The sequence below is a fragment of the Cydia strobilella genome, chromosome 4, assembly GCF_947568885.1.
Source record: "Cydia strobilella chromosome 4, ilCydStro3.1, whole genome shotgun sequence".
Taxonomy (NCBI): domain Eukaryota; kingdom Metazoa; phylum Arthropoda; class Insecta; order Lepidoptera; family Tortricidae; genus Cydia; species Cydia strobilella.
Window position 1 is genome coordinate 11,746,362 of NC_086044.1, and position 21,534 is coordinate 11,767,895.

The 21,534-nt window shown below is 35.0% G+C and overlaps 4 protein-coding genes across 4 annotated transcripts; 1 reads left to right on the forward strand and 3 right to left on the reverse strand.

Moving 5' to 3' along the window:
* Positions 1 to 1,357: 1,357 nt before the first annotated feature.
* Positions 1,358 to 13,073, forward strand: LOC134741055 (serine/threonine-protein phosphatase 6 regulatory ankyrin repeat subunit B). Its single transcript, XM_063673813.1, has 9 exons — positions 1,358 to 1,710; positions 1,985 to 2,456; positions 3,054 to 3,211; positions 3,648 to 3,823; positions 5,258 to 5,408; positions 6,490 to 6,614; positions 9,275 to 9,404; positions 11,151 to 11,334; positions 11,933 to 13,073. The coding sequence occupies exons 1-9, from the start codon at positions 1,629 to 1,631 to the stop codon at positions 12,291 to 12,293; spliced, it is 1,839 nt and encodes a 612-aa protein (XP_063529883.1). The 5' UTR covers positions 1,358 to 1,628; the 3' UTR covers positions 12,294 to 13,073.
* On the reverse strand, positions 13,068 to 18,275 carry LOC134741093 (ankyrin repeat domain-containing protein 39). Its single transcript, XM_063673862.1, has 3 exons — positions 18,134 to 18,275; positions 17,045 to 17,263; positions 13,068 to 16,432 (listed from the first exon to the last, which is right to left on the reverse strand). Exons 1-3 carry the CDS (start codon positions 18,234 to 18,236, stop codon positions 16,233 to 16,235), a joined length of 522 nt encoding a protein of 173 aa, XP_063529932.1. The 5' UTR covers positions 18,237 to 18,275; the 3' UTR covers positions 13,068 to 16,232.
* Positions 18,276 to 18,291: 16 nt separating this feature from the next.
* LOC134741099 (uncharacterized) lies at positions 18,292 to 18,600 on the reverse strand. The gene has a single exon (XM_063673870.1). It carries the CDS (start codon positions 18,598 to 18,600, stop codon positions 18,292 to 18,294), a length of 309 nt encoding a protein of 102 aa, XP_063529940.1.
* A 43-nt stretch (positions 18,601 to 18,643) lies between these two features.
* LOC134741097 (uncharacterized) lies at positions 18,644 to 21,328 on the reverse strand. Its single transcript, XM_063673868.1, has 3 exons — positions 21,173 to 21,328; positions 20,875 to 20,978; positions 18,644 to 18,847 (listed from the first exon to the last, which is right to left on the reverse strand). The coding sequence occupies exons 1-3, from the start codon at positions 21,252 to 21,254 to the stop codon at positions 18,644 to 18,646; spliced, it is 390 nt and encodes a 129-aa protein (XP_063529938.1). The 5' UTR covers positions 21,255 to 21,328.
* Positions 21,329 to 21,534: the final 206 nt, after the last annotated feature.

The window sequence follows — 21,534 nt, forward strand, 5'->3', positions numbered from 1 at the left end:
AAAAATAAATACCAATACCATAGACTAGCTAGACTAGACCAAACCTAGACAAGGGATTCGACAGATAAGTGAGATAAGGGTGGATAAGGGCCTCTGCAAACTTCATCGATAATCGCTAGTGATTTGCGTTATGAGGTATTAGCTTTTGCCCGCGACTTCGTCTGCGTAGAGTTAGTAATTTGGGTAGCTTATTTTTTATCCAATCTGCTTTTTGTCGATTTCCCATACAAACTTCCACCCCCCTTTTCACCCCCTTAGAGGATGATTTCTGAGATAAAAACTACCCTATGTCCTTCCCCGGGACTTAAACTATCTCTATACAAAATTTCAACTGAACCGGTTCAGCGGTTTAAGCGTGAAGAGGTAACAGACAGACAGACACGCTTTCGCATTTATAATATTAATTACTAGCTTTTGCCCGCGACTTCGTCTGCGTGTACTTAGTAACCGCAGCTAGAGTAAGAATAGCGCCTGGAAAAAATCTCAGAGCAATCTAAATTTAAACATATTATGCACACAAATTAGCTGGCACTTCGTTAATTATCTCAATTCCACCCCGCTTTTTACTTTCTTAAGGGATGATTTTCGGGATAAAAACTATCCTATGTCCTTCTCAAAGACTCAACCTATCTCTATGCACAATTTCATCTAAATCAATTCAGCGGTTTAAGCGTGAAGAGGGAACACACAGACAGAAAGACAGACAGACAGACTTTCGCATTTATAATATTAGTATGGATGGATATGGATTTCATCTAAATCGATTCAGCGGTTTAAGCGTGAAGAGGGAACACACAGACAGACAGACAGACTTTCGCATTTATAATATTAGTATGGATTTGATCAATCGCTTGAATTCATTGCACGTTGCACCTACATAAGCCTTGCATAAGCCCAGTTTGGTGCACCGTGGGTGCACCCGACGCTTAAACGGCAATTATCTAAAATCGCATACTTTGTAAGCTTTATAGGACTTAAGGCGCTCTTAAAGCCCCTCCACACTCATGCGCGAATCACGGCGCGAAGCCGCGAACGCGAGTCTGGAGTCTAGTTCGCTAAACAGCGAAATCGACTCCACACTCGCGTTCGCGGCTTCGCGCCGCGTAGTCTGGAGCAGCTTTAGGTTTTCGAGAGTAGAGGGTGAAGTTGGGGTGAAGCAGACAAAGTGGTAGAAAAGGCAGGCGGGCGCGGCATCAGTAAAATCGGAAAGTTCTCTGAACGCTCGTCAATACCACAGAATATACATCTTATATATATATATCTTGTCCTCCTGTCGCTGTCAGCTGTCAACTAAATAAAATGGCATTGACATTAAGTCAATTTGTTCATTGTTGTATTTGTGATAATACTATGATAATATCAACAGAATTTTCAATTTAGTTTGGTTCCACTTTTTAATCAGGCCTGGAGTAAGGTCGTGTCGCGTACAATAAAATGTAAAATATTGGGCTTGTATGTAAATGGTTATATACAAGGTTGAATTTGAAATGGTGAAAGTGATTAATCAACAAAAAAATAATACTCCAAACATTACATGAGCCAAAGTAATGATATCTAGAATGGTTATTACTTTTTGAGGTAACATTTCGTATTGGTCTGCTTCGTTAATCCTACACACATAAGGAGCAATGGAGAGTTCATTAGAGGATAATTTATACAAAGCAGTACAATCTGCAGACCAAGGATCGATTGTGTGCCTTCTAGACAGAGGTAAATGATAAATATTTATTTTGTAGTATAGCTTTGCACTTAAATTTTATAAATCATAATCATAATTATTTAGCAATTCATCATTGCTATACATATATTGTATGCTATAATCTTATCTGTAAGCTTGGTTTGGTGTGTCCAAAGTGCTTTGGGTAACGATTCCCTTAGACTTTAACATAAATATAAGAGATATTTCTATTTCAATACAGATTACCTAATAGATACCTGATAGAGTAATGCAAACATTGGAGCTAATTATTTTTGTTGACTTCAGGCGCAAACCCAAATAAGATAGCAAAAAGTGGCAAAACTTCGTTAGGTGAAGCATGCAATATAGGAAATTTAAGTATAGTCAAATTGCTGGTTGATACAACAAAGTCTAGACAAACTACACATTTAAGTAGAAAGCGCCATCTAAAAACCCACAAGCGCAAGATAAAAAACAATGAACCTCAGGAAGAAACACTTACGAAATACAAGAACCCTAGTGATAGAAAATGTATGGGTTTGCAACTTGAAAATATAGGCCCGAGTCAGGATTCTAAAAGAGGTGTCAACCGTGGATACTTTGTGTTCATACACAGTGATGGCTCAAGTAGTGACGAGAGTAGAATCACCAGCTTGCTGTCTCCTTTGAGTCCTGTATCATTGACACCCTCACCACAGGATGACTTGGAATGGGACGAAGAGATTGGCAATGTGGCTCCTACCACCAGTGAAGATGAGAGTTGGACTTCAATGTATAAGTGAGTAGCATTTATCAAAAAACTATGATTGAAAACAAACCAAGCATCATTTGATTTGACCCATATAAATATTAGTTTTAATTATTGTTCAAAATTTACTTTATCACTGATAATACAGAAGATAAATATATATATTTTTTCAAATGATCAGTTTATTCCCAATCTAAGGACATTAAATCTTTAGGAAAGCAGCGGCATTAATGTGTAGAGTGCTATAATTGTATTCAATCATTAAGCAATTTTTATTTATAGGGATATTACTGCAATGTTCTGCCACCAGAGTGCATCACTAGCCTTTTTAGTAAACCATAGAGTAACATATGCATACTGTACCTTTAACAGGTTTTTGACAAGTTTTCAGAGATAATAAAAGTATGACATTAGGCGGTTTCTTTACAGAGGACCTACCGGGAAACGCGAATTCGAAATTTCGCTGTCTGCCTCTTTATCGCTCGAATATGCAAGAGTGACAGAGATGTTAGATAACGAAATTTCGATTTTCTTGTTTCGCGATAGACCCTCAGATTGTGGTAGTGTGCAAAGTTTTGCGTAATATTCCCTATTGTAGTTTATTTATTTACGTTTTCCCACTTCCAGATGGTATGCTTCAATATTAGAATGCACTGGTGCAGCAATTGCATCACAATCAATAGAGATTTATGGAATTGATCAGCAAGATGCCTTTATGAGAACTGCATTACACTATGCAGCTGAGCGGGGACATGCAGAGGTTGTGAGATTATTGTTAGATGCAGGTAAAAGTTCTAACTAAAAACATTTCTATTACACTAAAGTTGTAAACAAAACAGAAAACATAAGCATAAATAATAACAGTTTTGAATGATTCATGGTTTTCGGTCCAGCATATATATGATTCGTCACTTCACCAGAATGTATGAAACAGTTAATATTTTCATTTGCATTTCTTGGGGTTGGCCCTTTAAACATCTCTCAAACGGTCAGACATAACAAACAATCTGTATATTATGTATTGTTCTTTAAATTCTTTTTACCAATAAATAAACTGAACTGAATTGAACTGTTCTTAAAAAAAGGGGAGTGCCCATTGGCAGTAGCATGTAACAGTAACCTTACCAATAGATAAATAAAAATATTATATATCTCAACAAATATGTGTTTTACCACTTTATTTTTTGAAGTGTGCAATAACGAGTATTCTATCCATCTTAGGAAGCAAAGTGGAAGTAATGGCTGGCGATGGTTGCACTCCTCTACACGTTGCCGTGATTAAGGATCACCCGGAGATTGTGAAAACGCTGTTGTTGGCAGGCTGCCATGTCAACAACAAGACTCATGAGAAAATGACGCCGTTACACTACGCAGCTTCTAATGGATTTATAGATTTGGTAAGTCCACAATCTACATTTTATGTATTATTTATTTTAAACTTTATTGTACACAAGAAAAGGTGCAAAATGCGGATTTAAGGGCTTAAGGCATTCATTACCACTCAACTTTTACTATTATTCTTTATTTATTTATTACTTCATATTTATTATTTTCACAGACATAAATTATGCGATTTATGCGTGTAATTAGAAGCCATTGCTCGGTATTTTTGCCATTTTGCCAAAAACTTGATTAAGTAAGTATTGTTAAGTCAGTCATGTTTAATTTTAAAAATATTGTTCATAATAATCATGATCACACTATATGGACTTTGAGTTTTAACGTGTACATTCGTACAGTATAGTTGACTTTACACTGATAGTAATCAATAAAAAGTATATAACTAAACAAAAAAAAACAATAACCAGTGATAATGAACTTTGTTTCAAAGCAAATAGGAAATAATAGGATAGAGCGGTACTGTCATAGTAAATTTTGTAACCACATGAAACTCACTGCCATCTATCCACACCCTTTAAAACTAAAAATGAAGATTTATAAAAATACGATAAAATGTATTTATATATGGATAAAGGTTTTTTTTATTTGCATTAATTATTTTTATATGATTTGACCTAAGTCCTTTCACTGATATGCGTTAAAATTGTTAAATAACACACGAAACCGTCAACGCCCTCTATACTAGAGTAGGCCAAAGGTAGTGGCGCCATCTGATCGAGAATCAAATTTTCGTGATTTTCGAGGCACGTTTTTTCCTTAGACAGTATCCATCTATTACGGAGTTATATCTATCTTTGTTTCAAAGGGATAGGGTTGTTTTTTGCGTAATATCTGGTACGCTTATGCCCGTTAAAAGCTTAACGGTATTCTATCTGGCTGTTATATTACATCGTGTGACAGGGACAACATAATAGTATTGATATTGTTTTATTATGTTGTCTGTCACATAATGTTTTATATAACATTTTATAATAGCCAGCGTGGGACCAGCATAAACAAGCGAGCATGCTAGTTAGTACCTATTCTAGTAACAAAGATAGATATAACTCCGTAATGGAAAAAACGTGCCTCGAAAATCAAGAAAATTTGATTCTCAAACAGATGGCGCCACTACCGTTGGCCTACTCTCGAATAGATGGCGTTGACGGTTTCGTTTGTTATTTATCAATTTTAACGCATATCAGTGAAAGAACATGGGTCAAAATCATATAAAAATAATTAATGCAAATAAAAAAATCATTTATCCATATATAAATACATTTTATGGTATTTTTATACATCTTCATTTTTAGTTTTAATCGTGTGTTGATAGATGGCAGTGAATTTACTGTGGCTACAAAATTTACTATGACAGTACCGCTCTATCCTATTATATCATCTTTGCTAGTAATAACGTAGGAACAATAAAACAGTTACATAATTTATTTCAGGTCAAAATTCTAGTATCCAATGGTGCTAACTTGGAAGCCAGGGACACCAGTGAGCGCACAGCTCTCTTCTTAGCAGCCGGTAGAGGACATGTTGGTGTGGTCAAATATCTCATATCAGTTGGAGCTAATGTTAATGGCGAAGAAATTCATGGTACATACCAATATGCGTTTTTAATAATATAACTATTTAAATTTCAAAAATCAATAGTTAATAAGGGTTGGTTGCACGGAAGCGTGTATCGCGGTTAAAACGCTCGCTAAATTTGACTGCTGAATAGGGTATTTGACAAATTTTTATTATAGGATCATATGTCTGTATGGGACCCATTGTTTTAAAGCAATACTAAAGTCACAAATGATGGTAAAAGTCTGGCACGCGCACTCTGCTAACAAACTGTCTTGCAGTTTGGCAGAATAATAAAATGTTAAATAGGGTTTATTTCGCCAGAATAAATGATTATTTTTTATTGACAAAACGCTTCACATACAAAATGGCAATACATCGTGACGTCACCATGTAACGTCGCTATTGCTTAGAAGCCGTTTCGATGTATGGAAAACAAGGAAATCGCTGAAATATTGCGCTTATGTATATTGTTGCTATACAATATATTTTGTAAGTCAAAAAAAAAAATATTAATTTGGAAAATGAGGTCTTATGTATTTCTTATTATTCTCATATTATTTTTTAAGTTTCCAATTTATTATTATAAATTGCTTATTTTCTATCTATTTAACTAGATTTAGTTATAAAATTCAACATGTGTCGACAGCTCTATTGCTGATAGTTGTTGAGTAGTTCGTCTATTGTAGTTGGTGCAACTGGCCCTAAGGTAAATGTCCTGCGCAGCAATAATATTTACTTAAATAGGTAAGTATGTAAAATAAATAAAATATTAAAACGTTTTTTTGTTTTTTTTTTTTATAATACAGAGCTACAACATATTGTGGAAACATGCCTTTTATTCTTTGCAGGAATAAACTTTGTACCTTCTTAACCTTTTCGACGCCGTGTCAAACACAAAAGCTGTCACTCGGACGCCACGTCACCGAAGTGTAAAACTGAAATTGAACTTTATGCACACGCACGAAGGTCTATGTTGCTCTGTGGTCTGTGACGATTAATCCGTCTTTGGCGTTGGACCTGCGGTGCCGATATATCCGCATTGGCGTCCAAAAGGTTAAAACGAATTTCAACCATCCTGACGTGCCAAATTACTTTATTTTTTCAGGATATACGCCACTTTGTGAGGCCGTTTGGCGCAGATTTCCAGAAGTAGTCGAAGTATTATTACCGTCCAGAGCACGAATAACACATTCCCACAAACTTTTACATTATGCAATAATACAAAGACAGGTATGTTTAAACTATAATTATAAAATAGTTATTTACGATACAAGTGCGGAAAAGAGGAAATTCAAAACGAGTGGCGATAAATTAAAACACGACCGCAGGGAGTGTTTTAAATCGACACGAGTTGCGAATTTTCTATTCGCACGTGTATCGTACAACGTTTTACAGTACATATGGCCCTTTAAACTTTCGACATATGCACGAAAAGTGCTATTTGACGCACTAGTGCGAGAAAGTAGCACCATATGTACTGTAAAAATACTTACACCAAAAATGATCTAATGGGGTCGGAAACTGTCAAAGGTTCGCATAGATGGCGCCAGGATAGGTTTTCCCTGTCTCTAGTTTTGTTCTATGAGATTTGGCATAAAGGGCTAGAGTTAAGGGTTAGACCAAGAAAGGTCTGCAACGATTTTGCTAGCACACGCAGTGCAAGTGTTATTTAAAACTTCAAACTTCTATGAAATAACGACGTATAAATAACACTTGCACTGCGTGTGCTATCAAAATCGTTGCACACTTTTCTTTGTCTATTGTATTGTAGTTCGGGCGATTTTCCGCAACTCGACGACTGGCGCCTATTTTGCGTGTTCTTTGTCTAACTCTAACTGGATCTAAGGCCATAAAATTCCAAAAAAAAAACAAGAATTTGACACTATTGTAGGATTAACAGAAAATCCTATGCTGGCGCCATTTGTAAAATACTTGGACCGGCCAACCCCATTATAACAGAATCATGAGGCCCATCAGTAGAATTGTTTTAGCTCTAGGTAAGAACAAGTTTAATTTTCAAATTACCCGCATTTGTTTATTATTCTATACCTCTTCGTTAAGGTTATCATGTAATAAACGCATTTAAGTTAAATTCAGATATTTTTTTAAAGAAATCAAAGTATTCATTAAGTATAGCAATGCAGTACGGGGCAATGCCATACACGAGGCATACATTTGGGTAGGTAAAGTTTTTTGAAGATAGGCAAATTATATTTTTATCCGATAGTATTCGTCATAACGATCACGGAAATGCAGCTCTTTCATTTTTATTTCGTATTATTTATTAAATATATTTTTTTAAGTGACCGAGATGACGTTTGTGAAATTTAATAGCAGATCAGGCACTGCAATGCCTGTGCACGTGATTTAATTGATGAGATAGAAAAAAAAACGATGTCAAGTCAACTGTCAGTGTCACTTAGCTGTCATTGCCGAAAAATAACCTCAGAAATCTCAGAATAATAACTAAAGCATATTCTGATGCGATTTAGTGTTATCATATGGTTATCATTGAGATTTTCGACGACCTCAGCACGAGCCACGGACTTCTGATTCCCCACGACATCTGCGAGTATTTGGACAAAGATTAAATCTACTTTCGACAACTTGGCACTGCTTATTTCATCATTTGGATTTGGTCTTGTTTGATAGTTAATATTTTCTTCGGGTTGGTGTGGTGAAAATTTTTGTGTTTCACTCGGGGGCAAAATTTGTTTAATCCTCGTGCTTTGAAACCCTTGCAACGCTCAAAATTCCACTTTAAACAACAACTTTGCCCCCCTGTAAAACAAATAACGATTGCTCAACACACAAATACCAGGGGCCCATTTCTCGAACGGTAAGGTACATACCTGCGTCAAACAAGGACCATTTTAATACAAATCTAAATATTTTGTAGAAATGAAGAACAAGAATAAAACGTAGGTTATTATAGTACTTAATATTCACTTTATTGACCGTCTGAAAAAGTAATTCACTGTGACCCGCTCTCCCCTAATTTGAGATTTAGGTATCACTACACTACAATGATTTGAAGTTTGAAAAAAAAAAAACATCGTGCTGAGGTCGTCAAAAATCTCAATGATAACAGTAAATCGCAAAACGCAAGGTAACAGAAAGGTTGGGCCGTTATTTTTATTTTTTCGGCAATGACAGCTAAGGCTAAGTGACACTGACAGTTGTTAATATCGTTCTCGTCTCATCGTTTTTTTTTTCTATCTCATCAATTAAATCACGTGCACAGGCATTAGTGCGATCTGCTGTTAAATTTCACAAACGTCATCTCGGTCACTTAAAAATATATATTTAATAAATAATACGAAATAAAAATAAAAGAGCTGCATTTCCGTGATCGCTAAGACGAATACTATCGGATAAAAATATAATTTGCCTATCTTCAAAAAACTTTACCTACCCATTTGCGTTGTTGACTTCATCGATTAGTTAGCCTACCTCCTTATTCATAAAACTTTACGGACCTGATTTAGTTAAATTATGTTTTATCCCTTTCTTACAAATACATAAGTCAAAATGACAGATTAAGGGTCGGTTGCACCAAACTGTTTGTCATCGTTAAAGAGTTCGCTAAATTTTATTGTATGGAAAGTTTCATAGTAAACCGCCGCGGCGCGCCGGGTGACGTTGATCAGTCTGTCAAGTGCGGATGGTGCAACTGGTACTAAGACAAACGAGACTTGTAAAGCGTTTATGAATAACGCTATTAGTATTTACTTTCCGCAGTGGAAAAATGGCGGTCTGTGGACGACACTTGAAAAAAAATACGCTTATGCACGGAACTCCCCAGACAGATTTGGCTTCAATAACTTTATTACTGTAAATATACCGGTACCTACAGTTTATAATTTTATATCTGGTATCTACATTTTTAGGAGGAGATCGTGAAAATGCTTGCAAATTACGGCGGAGGGCTAAATCTCCACAATGATAATGGCGATACGCCCCTGCTCCTGGCGGTAAGGTTGTCACAGCCTGGGGTTGCCAGGATTTTATTGGAAAAAGGTAAACACTTTTTATAAGCTTTTATTTAACTTTAATTTTCGAATGTAGCTACCTGTAAAACAAACTATGTTATCAAGACATCTCGAAATTTGCAAACCATTTTCCGACCAATTCCTGGTATCCGATTGAGCTGATATTTAGCATAAGATTTTAGATGATTTATTGATAAATGTACATCTCATTTACATGTCAAACAAAAATACAAAATATTTAAAGATAAAATAAACATTAAATTGTAAAGTTACATAATATTAAATTGCATGTTATATTATTTTTATTTACAGGGATTGATTGAATAGTATTCATTAAATAATAAATAAATATTGTAGGACATCATTACACAATTTGACTTAGTCCCACAGTAAGCTCAATTAGGTAACGATATATATGATACACCTAGATATTTTTCTAGCACGAACAAAATTTGCTTAGTGCTTGCCACAATAAAAATATCGACAATCCTGTTATCGATAAGTACATACTACTTCAACGACAAGACGTACATACAACCACAGACTTATATCGGCTACCTACCTAGACGCCGCGTGCCACCGATCTTGTACAAATTGAACGTAACTCGTACACTTTTGATCTAATTTATTTTTATAATTTGCAATAAACAGTTCTTTATAATAAAGCAGCCTATATGAAACTTTCAGGCTATATTGTCTTTTTTGTTTTAGTAAGTATAAAATTTGGAATATCGCACGCAGACGTATCTGTATGTTTAAAAATAGATTTTATAAAAAAAGTGTTAGAGTTAAACCAAGACAACTCTGCAACGATTTTGACAGCACACGCAGTGCAGGTGTTATTTTAAACGTCAAACTTCTATGAAACGATGACGTATAAATAACACTGGCACTGCGTATGCTATTAAAATCGTTGCAGACTTTTCTTGGTCTAACTACAAAAATATTTAAGGCAGGGGCAGTTTATCAAGTAAATGTTATGTGTCTACTACAAAAACATTCTACTTACTGAAGTCACGTTTTATTTGTTCTTAGTTGGGCATGTTCGCTGACGTAGGTACAAGTCACTGTACTTGAGGCATGCACTTTATTATAAGTCTGTGAGGAAAACATGCAGTATATCTATTTAAAAATATTCACATGTCATCTAATTCATCGAAGTTATGATAAAGAGGCAAAATCGTAATACATATTTCATTTAATTCCTACTTATTTATTACCAACGTAAAACGTTCATCAAACTTTTTATATTCATAGACGTTATTCATTAAAAAAGTAAATAATTATTGACATTCAATGTGACGTTTATTGACATTGCAAGGCAAATATATTGTTAACACAAGACTGAATAGGAAAAAATGCCACCCAGAAAAACGTCCAGAGAAGAGAGAATATATATATAGGTATATAAATTTGAAAGACACTTTCAGTGTGTGTATCATAGAGTTGACTTATGGGAGAATTAATTCAGTGACACGAAGAAAGAAAGTTACGAAAGTATTTCTAAATTGTTTTCTGAAGTATGTAAAATATAATTAAATTGATAGTTTTGTTATTATTATCTATTTTTAACGCACCCTATTACCAATATTTGTCTTTGTATTACCTCTATGACGTTGAAGTGGTACTTATCGATAACAGGACTATCGATGTTTTTATTTTGTCAATCACTTACAAGAAATCGTTCGTGCTAGAAAAATATCTAGGTGTAATATGAAACTGTTAATCCAGAACGGAGAATGTTTTGTTAACTTTATAATTCGTTTGTTTACAGGTGGCCACGTTAATTCCTGTAACAGCATAACTGGAGCCACCGCACTCCACATAGCTGTCGAAAGTATAGACTGTCCTAAAATATTTGAGGAATTGCTAAATTGCCTGTTAGAGTATAGGATAGATATGAACGCGATAGCGCTTACCGGCGACACTGCCCTGAACAGAGCATTACTATTACACAAGTAAGTTTTAATATTATTTCCTAACGCTGCCTTTAGACTTACAATTAGTTATACTTAGCTTACCTCTAGTTTGTCACCGACAGAAGGTTTTAATACATTTCATTATATCTTACGCGTTTATGACTAACCTAACCTAACCAGACATAGTTATCGAAATATTATAAGCAAAGATAGATATAACTCCGTAATAGATAGATACAGTCTAAGGAAAAAACGTGCCTCGAAAATCAAGAAAAATTTATTCTCGTTGAGAGGGCGCTACTAGTTTTGGCCTACAGTCGAATAGATGGCGTTGACAGTTTCGTTTGTTATTTAACAATTTTAACGCATATCAGTGAAAGAACATGGGTCAAAATCATAAAAATAATTAATGCAAATAAAAAAATCATTTATCTATATTTAAATACATTCTATCGCATTTTTATAAATCTTCATTTTTAGTTTTAAAGTGTGTCGACAGATGGCAGTGAATTTACTGGGGTTACAAAATTTACTATGACAGTACCGCTCTAGTATAAGTTACTCTATGTTATAAGTCATTGTCCATTTTAACACGAATATCGATGTAACGCGCAATAACTGATTCATTGTTTTCCAGAGATCACGCAGCGGTGTTGCAAATTCGCTACGGAGCCAACGTCAATGCATGTGATTTGCATTCCTGCGGTTTAGACAACTTATCAATAGCAAGTAGGCGACGCTCGAATAATCTAGCTCGTATGCTAATAAAGGCAGGTCATCATATAACTACACCTGATCCTACTACAGCGGTCCCTAAACCAGGCACAACAGCCTACTGGCTATTTCATACCAGCAAACAACCACATAGCCTATCAGACATTTGTAGAATGCAAATTAGGTCTATGGCTAAGAAGAAAGTACTATTCCAATATATATCTACACTGCCTTTACCCACGAGCTTAAAAAGGTTCCTAATGATGGAAGATGAAGGTCAATAGTTGCTAATGACTAGTGAATTGTTATTATTACTCAATTATTTTTAAATCATTATTTATTTTATAACGTTGTATCTATGATCAAAATAAATATTTATAGGTTATAAGCAAGTCATGTATATGTAGGAGATAGGTCTACCTATCCTACACAGTTTTATATGCTATTTATATACTTAATACTTTATGATTTGTTGCTTTAACATTTTCTAGTCACGTTTGAATGTTTTACCTACATACTGATTAGAAAAATATTAAAAAAAAATGACAGGTGGATCGCAATATAATGAACTTTGAATCCCTTATATTTTTATTTTATTTAAGGATCACCAACGCATAATACATCTTCTCATCACACAATTATTGTGGAACAATAACTAGGAATTACTGTCAGTAATGTCTACCCTCCTCCACATAGCAGTACTGATGTAGATGTATCAATACAAAAGTACCTATAATCAAAATACAGAAATTAAACTGATAGATGTGCAATTTACAAGAATATTTCCTAAAAGATGGAAATGTGTTTAAATCTCCATACAAGGATATGGGAAGCTTCCGAAATTTACCAGTGTACAAATTTCACAGTTTTGGAAATCATTAATTCGATTATCTTATTTTTATCATAACGGTATCTGTTATTCCCCATACGTTATTTTATTGATTATTAATTATTCGTCGCTTCAATAGTAACTTCTGTCTCTCGCGCAATGTTTGAAGGATCCACCCATGTTGTGTCTTGTTTGTACCTACATGTATAGTAATAAAATAAAAACCCTCTTTACATTCATGCATTTTATTATTACTAAAACATTATTGTTAGTACAAAGGTGTAAGTGGAAAATATAAAATTGATTATGTTTCTACTATGCGATAACCGCTACAAAATTTTCCAAATTACGAAATAAATGCTTTGTTTACACCTGACGATATTTTAAACAAAACATAAGACTAACTACTCTTGGAATGGACATAAAACTGCAAAACACACATGTATACATTCAAATCACGCGTTGTGGTTCTTAGAATTATTAACAACTAAGTATTTGCAAGTACTTATACGATAATTAAACAAACACATTGCACCACAATGACAATAACTTTAAATGATAATCCGTCAGGTGTAAACTAGGCATAGGACATAGGACTAATAAATAGTACTACCAAAAAGACTCAACAACCAATCTCAAAATCACTTCACAATCACATACTTGGAAAAAGATGAACTTTATGCCGATGGCATAGAGTTCACTATTATTTGTGATAGCATAAAGTAAATATCAATTACTAAATAAAACTAACCCTACCTTATGTGAAGAATCTTTGATAGTGGTTGTCAAGGGATGCCATGAGCATGACGACAGATGGCCTTTCCCGAGGATAAAATATTTTGATAAAATGCACTTTTAATTCCTTATGTCCGTTTAATTAAGTGCATGGTCCTTACAGTACCTTGCCTTAATTATATTGTGATGAAATGCCATTATTAATCTTAACCTATACATAAAATAGAATAGAAAAATGTAGTGATATTTTTGTTTAAAAAATGTACATATGTTTGTACCACAAATAATACATAACTTTAGTTCATAAATTAAAATGGTATCTTTTAAAATGGCATTTTGGTCAAAAATATCCTTCTATTATATTTATACTACTTAAATTATAAGCAACAAAATAAGTTTTGTTTTATATTCAGATTCTATGATAGAAATATTGGGCAAATCACAGAATCATCCATACTAATATTATAAATGCGAAAGTGTGTCCGTCTGTTACCTCTTCACGCTTAAACGGCTGAACCAATTTAGTTAAAATTTGGTATAGAGATTGTTTGAGCCTCGAGGAAGGACACAGGTTAGTTTTTATCCCAGAAATCATCCCTTAAGGGGGTGGAATTTTGTATGGGGAAATAACAACAACTGCATAACACCGCCCGCCCCGAACCCGCGCGCTGGCGCTGGTGCACAATTTATTTGCAATTTGGTATAGAGATAGTTTGAGTTCCCGGGAAGGACAAAGGGTAGTTTTTATTCCAGAAATCACCCTTTAAGGCGGTGGAAGTTTGTATAGAGAATCAATAACAGCTGAACCGATTTAGATAGTTTGGCTTGGAGATAGTTTGAGTCCTGGGGAAGGACGTAGGATAGTTGTTAACCCAAAAATCAACTCTAAAGGGAGTGGAAATTTGTATGGGACCCAATAAAACCGAATTAGATGAAATTTGATATGAAGATAGTCTTAGTTGCTGGGAAGAATAGTTTCTATTCCCAAAAGTCATCCTCTCCTCTCTTCCTCCCCCGTAAGGTGTAAAAAGGGGATGGACATTTGTAAAGGAAACCAATTCAAGTTCTTTAAATAAGCATCTAATAGTTAATACTTATATCATTAAACTTTTCGTACAAAATAAAGAATGTTTATGCATTTTTATCAATTGCCCATCCTTTAAGGGGATGAAAAGAGGGTGGAAGTTTGTATGAGAAATGAATAACCGCCTAACAGATTTAAATGAAACTTCTTCAACTTGAACTTCTCCAACTTGGAGGTGGAAGTGAAGTGAAGATACAAAATTAATAACTAAAAAAAATAATTTAATAAGTTGGTAAGTTTTTGGCAAAAATTTAATTTTTGGTACAAGCTTTTAGCGCTGACTGTACTTACCACAAGCAACTAATACCCATCGAGACAATTCTAAAAATCCCAAACATAATTAGGTTGCATTGCGTTGTTTTATAACCGAGTTCCTATGGCCACCTCCTGTGTCCATCATCAGATGAGCTCGATTTAACATTGCATTGTTACCAGACTTACATATGTATGCAAATTTTCAGCTTCATTGGAAGTCGGAAAGTGGGTCAAATGTAACTTGCAAGATTTGACCCGTACAAACATATAGAGGTACATTGCAAGTTAAATAAAAGCTTGTAAAAAGGGATTAAAAGACCTTTCGTTACAAATAAAGACTGTTCGCATTTTTGACTAATTAGTCACTCTTTTGTTTGAGGGCGAAACAAAGGGTGTAATAAAAAGCAGATTTGTTTAAAAATTAAGGTAGGTACCCTAATTACTAATTCCATGCAGACGAAGTCGCCGGCAAAAGCTAGTAATTTAATAAACCTAACACAGCAACTTGTAAGAACTTAAATGTAAAGAACACTAACAGGGCTGCAAGATAAAAAAATTACACTATACGAAAAAAATATAACAATTGAATAAACAACTTAATGATTAACATAAATACAGCTTTAACTTTGTAATTTCCATGTAATTAGATTATATCAAACAAGTAAACAATATTCGATGTCAATAAAAAAATATGGCTTTCTAATAAATATAAAATAATATAGGTAATGTAAGCAATATAGGGACCATTTCAGACCTATATACAATATTAGTCTAAAGTTTTCAAGTCCTATATCATTGTATATGAAATGGGGCCCACACAATATAATTTTTACATAATAGCAATGCACACTTGTACAGTCACGCTCCGCGATTGTTGAGCCATTTAGCGTTCTAGCTCAGTTGGACATACCATATCCATTCCATAGCCTAAGTATTGACAACCAATTTAGCTAGAACTAGAACCCTAATTGACTCAACAATCGCGGAGCGTACCCGTACCTGCTTAGGTACCGATTTTCGGGGCCTCCAGCACAGCTAAAGTAACAGTAATAAATTTGTATAACTAACAATCTCAACATCAATGATATATGGTTTAAATAATAAAATTATAGAAAGCATGAAAAAAGAAAATGTCTGACAAGTTGAGCTTGTTCCAATTCAATAGACCAGTGTTTTTCAAACTTCATGTCGCAACCTCCTTAGCATGTACAAAATATTTTGCTTAAATATGTATATATTGCTTTATGGTTGGCAGAGGCGTCGCGACCCCGCATATTGAAAGGCACTGCAATAGACTATAATCTCCAAATATCAAATTATTCAGTTCTGTGAAAGTTCGGCTGCAACACGACCTCTCTTGTCCTTAACATTAGCAAGTTCAGGGCATGCTTGTAGTAAAATGTTGATCAGGTCTGAACGTTTATTAGCTATGGCCTTGTGAAGAACAGTCTGGCCATCCGTATCTTGCATTAGCACATTTGCTCCACACTGAATAAGGAAGTTTAGGGTAGCTGCTTTACCTGAAATAGCGAATAATTTATTTAGGTAAAACTTGCTTATGAAAATTTTCTTTTCTACAATTCAAAGAGGCTGAATTATGTAGAACATCGGTTACGTAATGTAAAATTCGAAATAATCTACTTACATATATCTAGAACACACAAGATGGATTAGATGGAGCATGTAAGAGTTTATGGTCACCACACATAGGCGCTCGTTTACGTTTAGGCTGCGTTTCGACCATTGATGTGCGAGAATGCGTAGCGAGGGGTATATTTGTTAAGATAAGAACCAATAGAATCACTTCATTTGTTTACCTCGCTCAGTGTGCAGTGATTTTATTGGCTCTTAAAAACACATCCCTCGCTACGCATCCTCACACATCTCTGGTGGAAACGCAGCCTTACGAACTGTATATTATATTAATAATGCGGTGTTTGTTCTGTGTCCTTGGCTCGTTGTAAAAACAACATAATAAATTTCGATAAAATTTGGCAGGTAGGTATGGATTCCGGGATACAAGTCCCGGAGTTCATCTCTAACGCCAATATGGTACGAGATTGGTTGGATACACTAGGTACTAAGGGGAAGGGGTTGGGGGGTTTAACAATGTTTGTCAACAAAGCCTTTACCTGCAGCAGCAGCTTTATGAAGTGGTGTTGCCAATCCACTAGTCTGAGCGTCAACACATGCTCCCGTCCCCAGCAGTGTTCTACATATGTCTACATGACCATTACGTGCGGCATAGTGTAATGCGGTGTACCCAGAATTGTCTGGCATATTCACAAATTCCTTAGGATTGTTTGCTTTGTGTATTAACATGTCCACTTTCTCTTTGTCACCATTAAAAGCTGAAACAAGATTTTTGACTGTAGGTGTAATACACAAACAAGGTTGTGGCTCATAGGCAGTTAAGACATGTGCCACATCTGCTATAAGTTAATTTCGATGTAATTGTATGATTCTATCGTTATAGGGGCAGGTTTCCGCAACCCAATGGCTAGCGCCTAGTAGATTAGAATAGATAAATTAAAACTTTTTTAACATTTGGCTTGAACGAATTTATATTAGCATATTATTTCAACACACACATCCAAAAATAATAAAAATAATAGGGAATATTACGCAAAACTCTGCGTAGGGGGCGCCACTAGTACAAAATGTAAACAAAGAGCCTTGACACATTAATGTCATATTTATTCGTAACAAATATAACGTAACGTATCTGTGAAAACTTGTCATAAAAACTGTTTAAGCCATTATATTATATAAGTTACTATTGTTTACGGCTTGTGCTAGTGCTGTCTCTGGCGGCAGAACAATTAAATATTACTATTAAGAGAAAAAAAGTAAAACTTCCATAGACCTAGCACTAGCATTACATAGATAAGCTATACGCGTGCGTCCGTGAGGGACATACGCAATGCGACAATATGATTGGTCGAGTAGATTTGTAGCCCACCATAAATTATACTAAATTTATGGTGGGGAATAAAAAAAATGTGAGACTGTGACAAGGATAAACAATAACAGTGCTATCTCTGCTACTCCTACTAAAAGATACATAAGACTATCCCGTTCGGTCATTTCCCCCCCACCCCTCATGACCGATCCAGTTATACTAGATTCATGAAAACTTCACAGGCTTTAAAAGGTTGACCTTATCAGGTTGTTAAGATTAGTAGAATATAAATAATGTAATGTAAAACCAAAACACTTACCAGCATTCCATATTCCTCTCTCCCATTCCATTTCAGATAGTGTCTGACAAACCGATTGGTTTGCAGATGTGCAGTGTGTGTGATCACAATTGCCATGATCCATTTCTAACCACACCTATAATGACAGCAAAACACCAAAAATAAATATTGGTTAACATTTATAGCTCACGCTGAAGAGTCCAGGTGATCTCATTTTCTCCAGTGCTTGAGATTATTTTATAGCCAAGCTGGGACAATGAGTTTACAGCATGTAGCACATTAGTTTTAATGGCAACTCCATTTACGACAACTCCAGATCCGGGGTATTTTTTTGTCAGTGCTCTTATTTCTTCATCGCCTAATCCAAAGACGGAGCAGTCAGATGCATGTAGGGAGCCCTTAATGGCAATGTATACAACTGCTTCTTCAGTCAAAGGAATAGTGTTCAGATTAGCAGGGGAAGGATTTTGGCTGCCTTTGGTATCCATAATAGTTTAAAAATTGGTAGTAAAAAATATAGTGTTCCACAAATTACACTTCGTCGTCTTTTGTAGGCTGCTGATAGTTACCAAAGTGCATAGCCTCTTTGCTAAAATTTGTAATATTGTCCTGCTCTACAATCACTGATGGTGTTGGTTCCGGTTCTGAAAATTCCTTTCTCATAGTCCACATGTATTCATTATAGTCTTGTTTGACTGCTGTAGAACTTGATGCAACCACTTTGTAACCCAAAACCTGTAAAAATTAATAATAGCAGAGAACTTGCATAAGAATATAGAAATGAATATGTACACGGGGGGTCATGCCATGATAAATATTTAATAACATACATTTTGAATCGATTTCCTTTGACTTTTATTAATATTTTATTAATATTTTATTTTTTTATTTTATTTATTTGGAGATCCAACAGCTGTGACATTAACATAAAAATTATAGTAGATACAGGAAGGCAATTAAAGGAAGTCACAGTCGCAGGTAGTATGAGATGTATGACACTAAACTAATAGGTACTATACTAAGGTTATGCACTATCGCAGCCACATATGTGAACACAGCGAATACAAGTGATACCTAATAAGGATAATTTGGGAGTAACTAAAATACAAATTAACTTAGCAACATAATATAGTAATACTACTAGTAATAGGCATTCAAGAAGGCAACAACACGCTCACCCAAAATTTTACAGTTAGTATTTTCCTTGTGTTGGCGTGGTGCAAAAAATTGTTTAACCCTCGTGCCTTGAAACCCTCGTAACGCTCAAGAGTCCAATTTTTGAATATTACACTTGCTATCAATATTAGCATGAGAGGTTAAACAACAACTTCGCCCCCTTGTAAAACAAATAACCATTACTTATTTCCTTCCTCAACTACAAACGATCCAGGGCCATCCGATCCAGATTTTTACTTGAGAACTGTAATTTTTTGGCATACCAACTGGCTACTGGTAGGGCGACACTCCTCTTTTTGGGCATTTTCAGCTCCGTTCGGCTCAGAGTTGCTCCGAGCAATTATTAGGGTTGGCAGAACTTGACGTCTTTTTGAGTGCACAACCACAGTGCACATGAGGTCATGCCAAGGGTGGGGGGGTCTAAACTATCTAAATTTTGTGTACTTAATGGACGACCCCTAATTAACTTTGTCAATGTCATAATAAGAACTTAAATTTAACCACACACACACATTAAGGATTAGCACTCTATCACACTGCCAGCTTGATTTGTCTAAATGGTACTTGTGCTATTTTAATATCATCTCAATTATCATAGTATAGTATAGTTGGGCAAACCAAATTGTCAGTAAATAAGAACAAAAAAAACTACTATACTCATCTGTAAGTTTCTTTTGGGTGCTAGTAAAGCCTGACCAGGAATATATGATCAAACGCCATGTTGAGGAATTTCACTGGAACTAATTTTTTAAACTATACTGAACTGTCACCCTATACATGAGAATGAACACCACCCTCTTGACAATAATCATATATTACTGGTCAGGCTTTACTAGTGTAAGACAAAGATAGTATGATTCTCTCTGTCTATGTTTGAAATGAGACAGTCCTTTGACAAACTACCAATTGAAGCTCTCATGGCCAGTTTAAATTTACCAAAGTAATGGGGTTAATTTTAAATTAGTGTCAATTAAAAATTCAATCAAAAGCACTCTCAAATAAAGATCTAAACATTTAAGAGTCCGCAGCAAGTTCGGCCGAATTTTACCTTCCTATACAAACGGAGTCTTGTTCTCATTTTAAAAATATGAGTTGGATTGTAATGGAATTTTGCACATAAGTACAATGACATGAGGTATATCTATGCCTGTAATTAGCTCCAGTTTACAAAATAAACGAAAAAGAGCAAAAACAGGTTTAGCATGAAAAACTTATATATGTATTTTTTTTAGCTATGGTATCTTAAGCTACATAAACTAATTACAGGCATAGATATACCTTATCCTATTGCAAGTACAAAGTTTCAGAGTAATCTCGCTAGTCGTTTTAAAATGAGACTACCTTTGTATGGAGAACCGAGCTTGGTGCGGACTTGCAGTCTTTTTATGAAATTGTAAAGTATATTAGTATCTGCAAAACTCGCGAGTGTATTCTAGTAAACACATTCACCGTCAGCTACCCCTAGGCGTAGGAAGCGCTGGCAGTGAGTGTTAATAAGATGTGAAAATTACATGACTCATTTCTTACTAACAACGTAGAAAATTAAATATAGGAACACGCCCCAACAGATAACATTTACAACTTACCTCTAATGCGCTCAGTATTACACAGGGGTGCTGCAAGTAGACAATGGTAGAATCATCAGAGTAGCCACCACACGCAAATCTTTTTAGCTGCTGAATTTCACCAGCTGAATAAAATACAATTTCACTTGTTAATTTTACTCATCGAGTCACCGTCACCGTCACCGAGGATTGTGCTAATGGAATGTTTATAGTGCCTATATACATAGATATTTTCGTTAATAAAGTCAACAAATGTTAAATTCAAATAGAATATCAAGATAATAAGAGCCAATCTTTTTGCACTCAATATAAAATATACCTTTTAAGCCGGATACTAAAACACGCCAAGGGTTTTTATGGCCATAAGATGCGAGGTTACCTCTGATCAAAATATAGGGCATTGATTACGGATAAGTTGAAGCTTCTAATAAACCCTTTATTTATTTAGATGTCCAACTACGTAATACAAATAATCAATTAATCAAATTCAACGCAATAGTCAAATAAGTCAAATCGAATAAACAAAGTGATTGTTTTTATGTTTTAATGTCACCATAAAGTATACAGAGTTATATAGTTATGCTGTAGTCTTTTTTACAATTTTAAAATCTAACAGACGGGCGTACCGGACCGAGACCTTGGTCCGGTCAGCATACCTATTTGTCGCTCTCACAGCTGCGT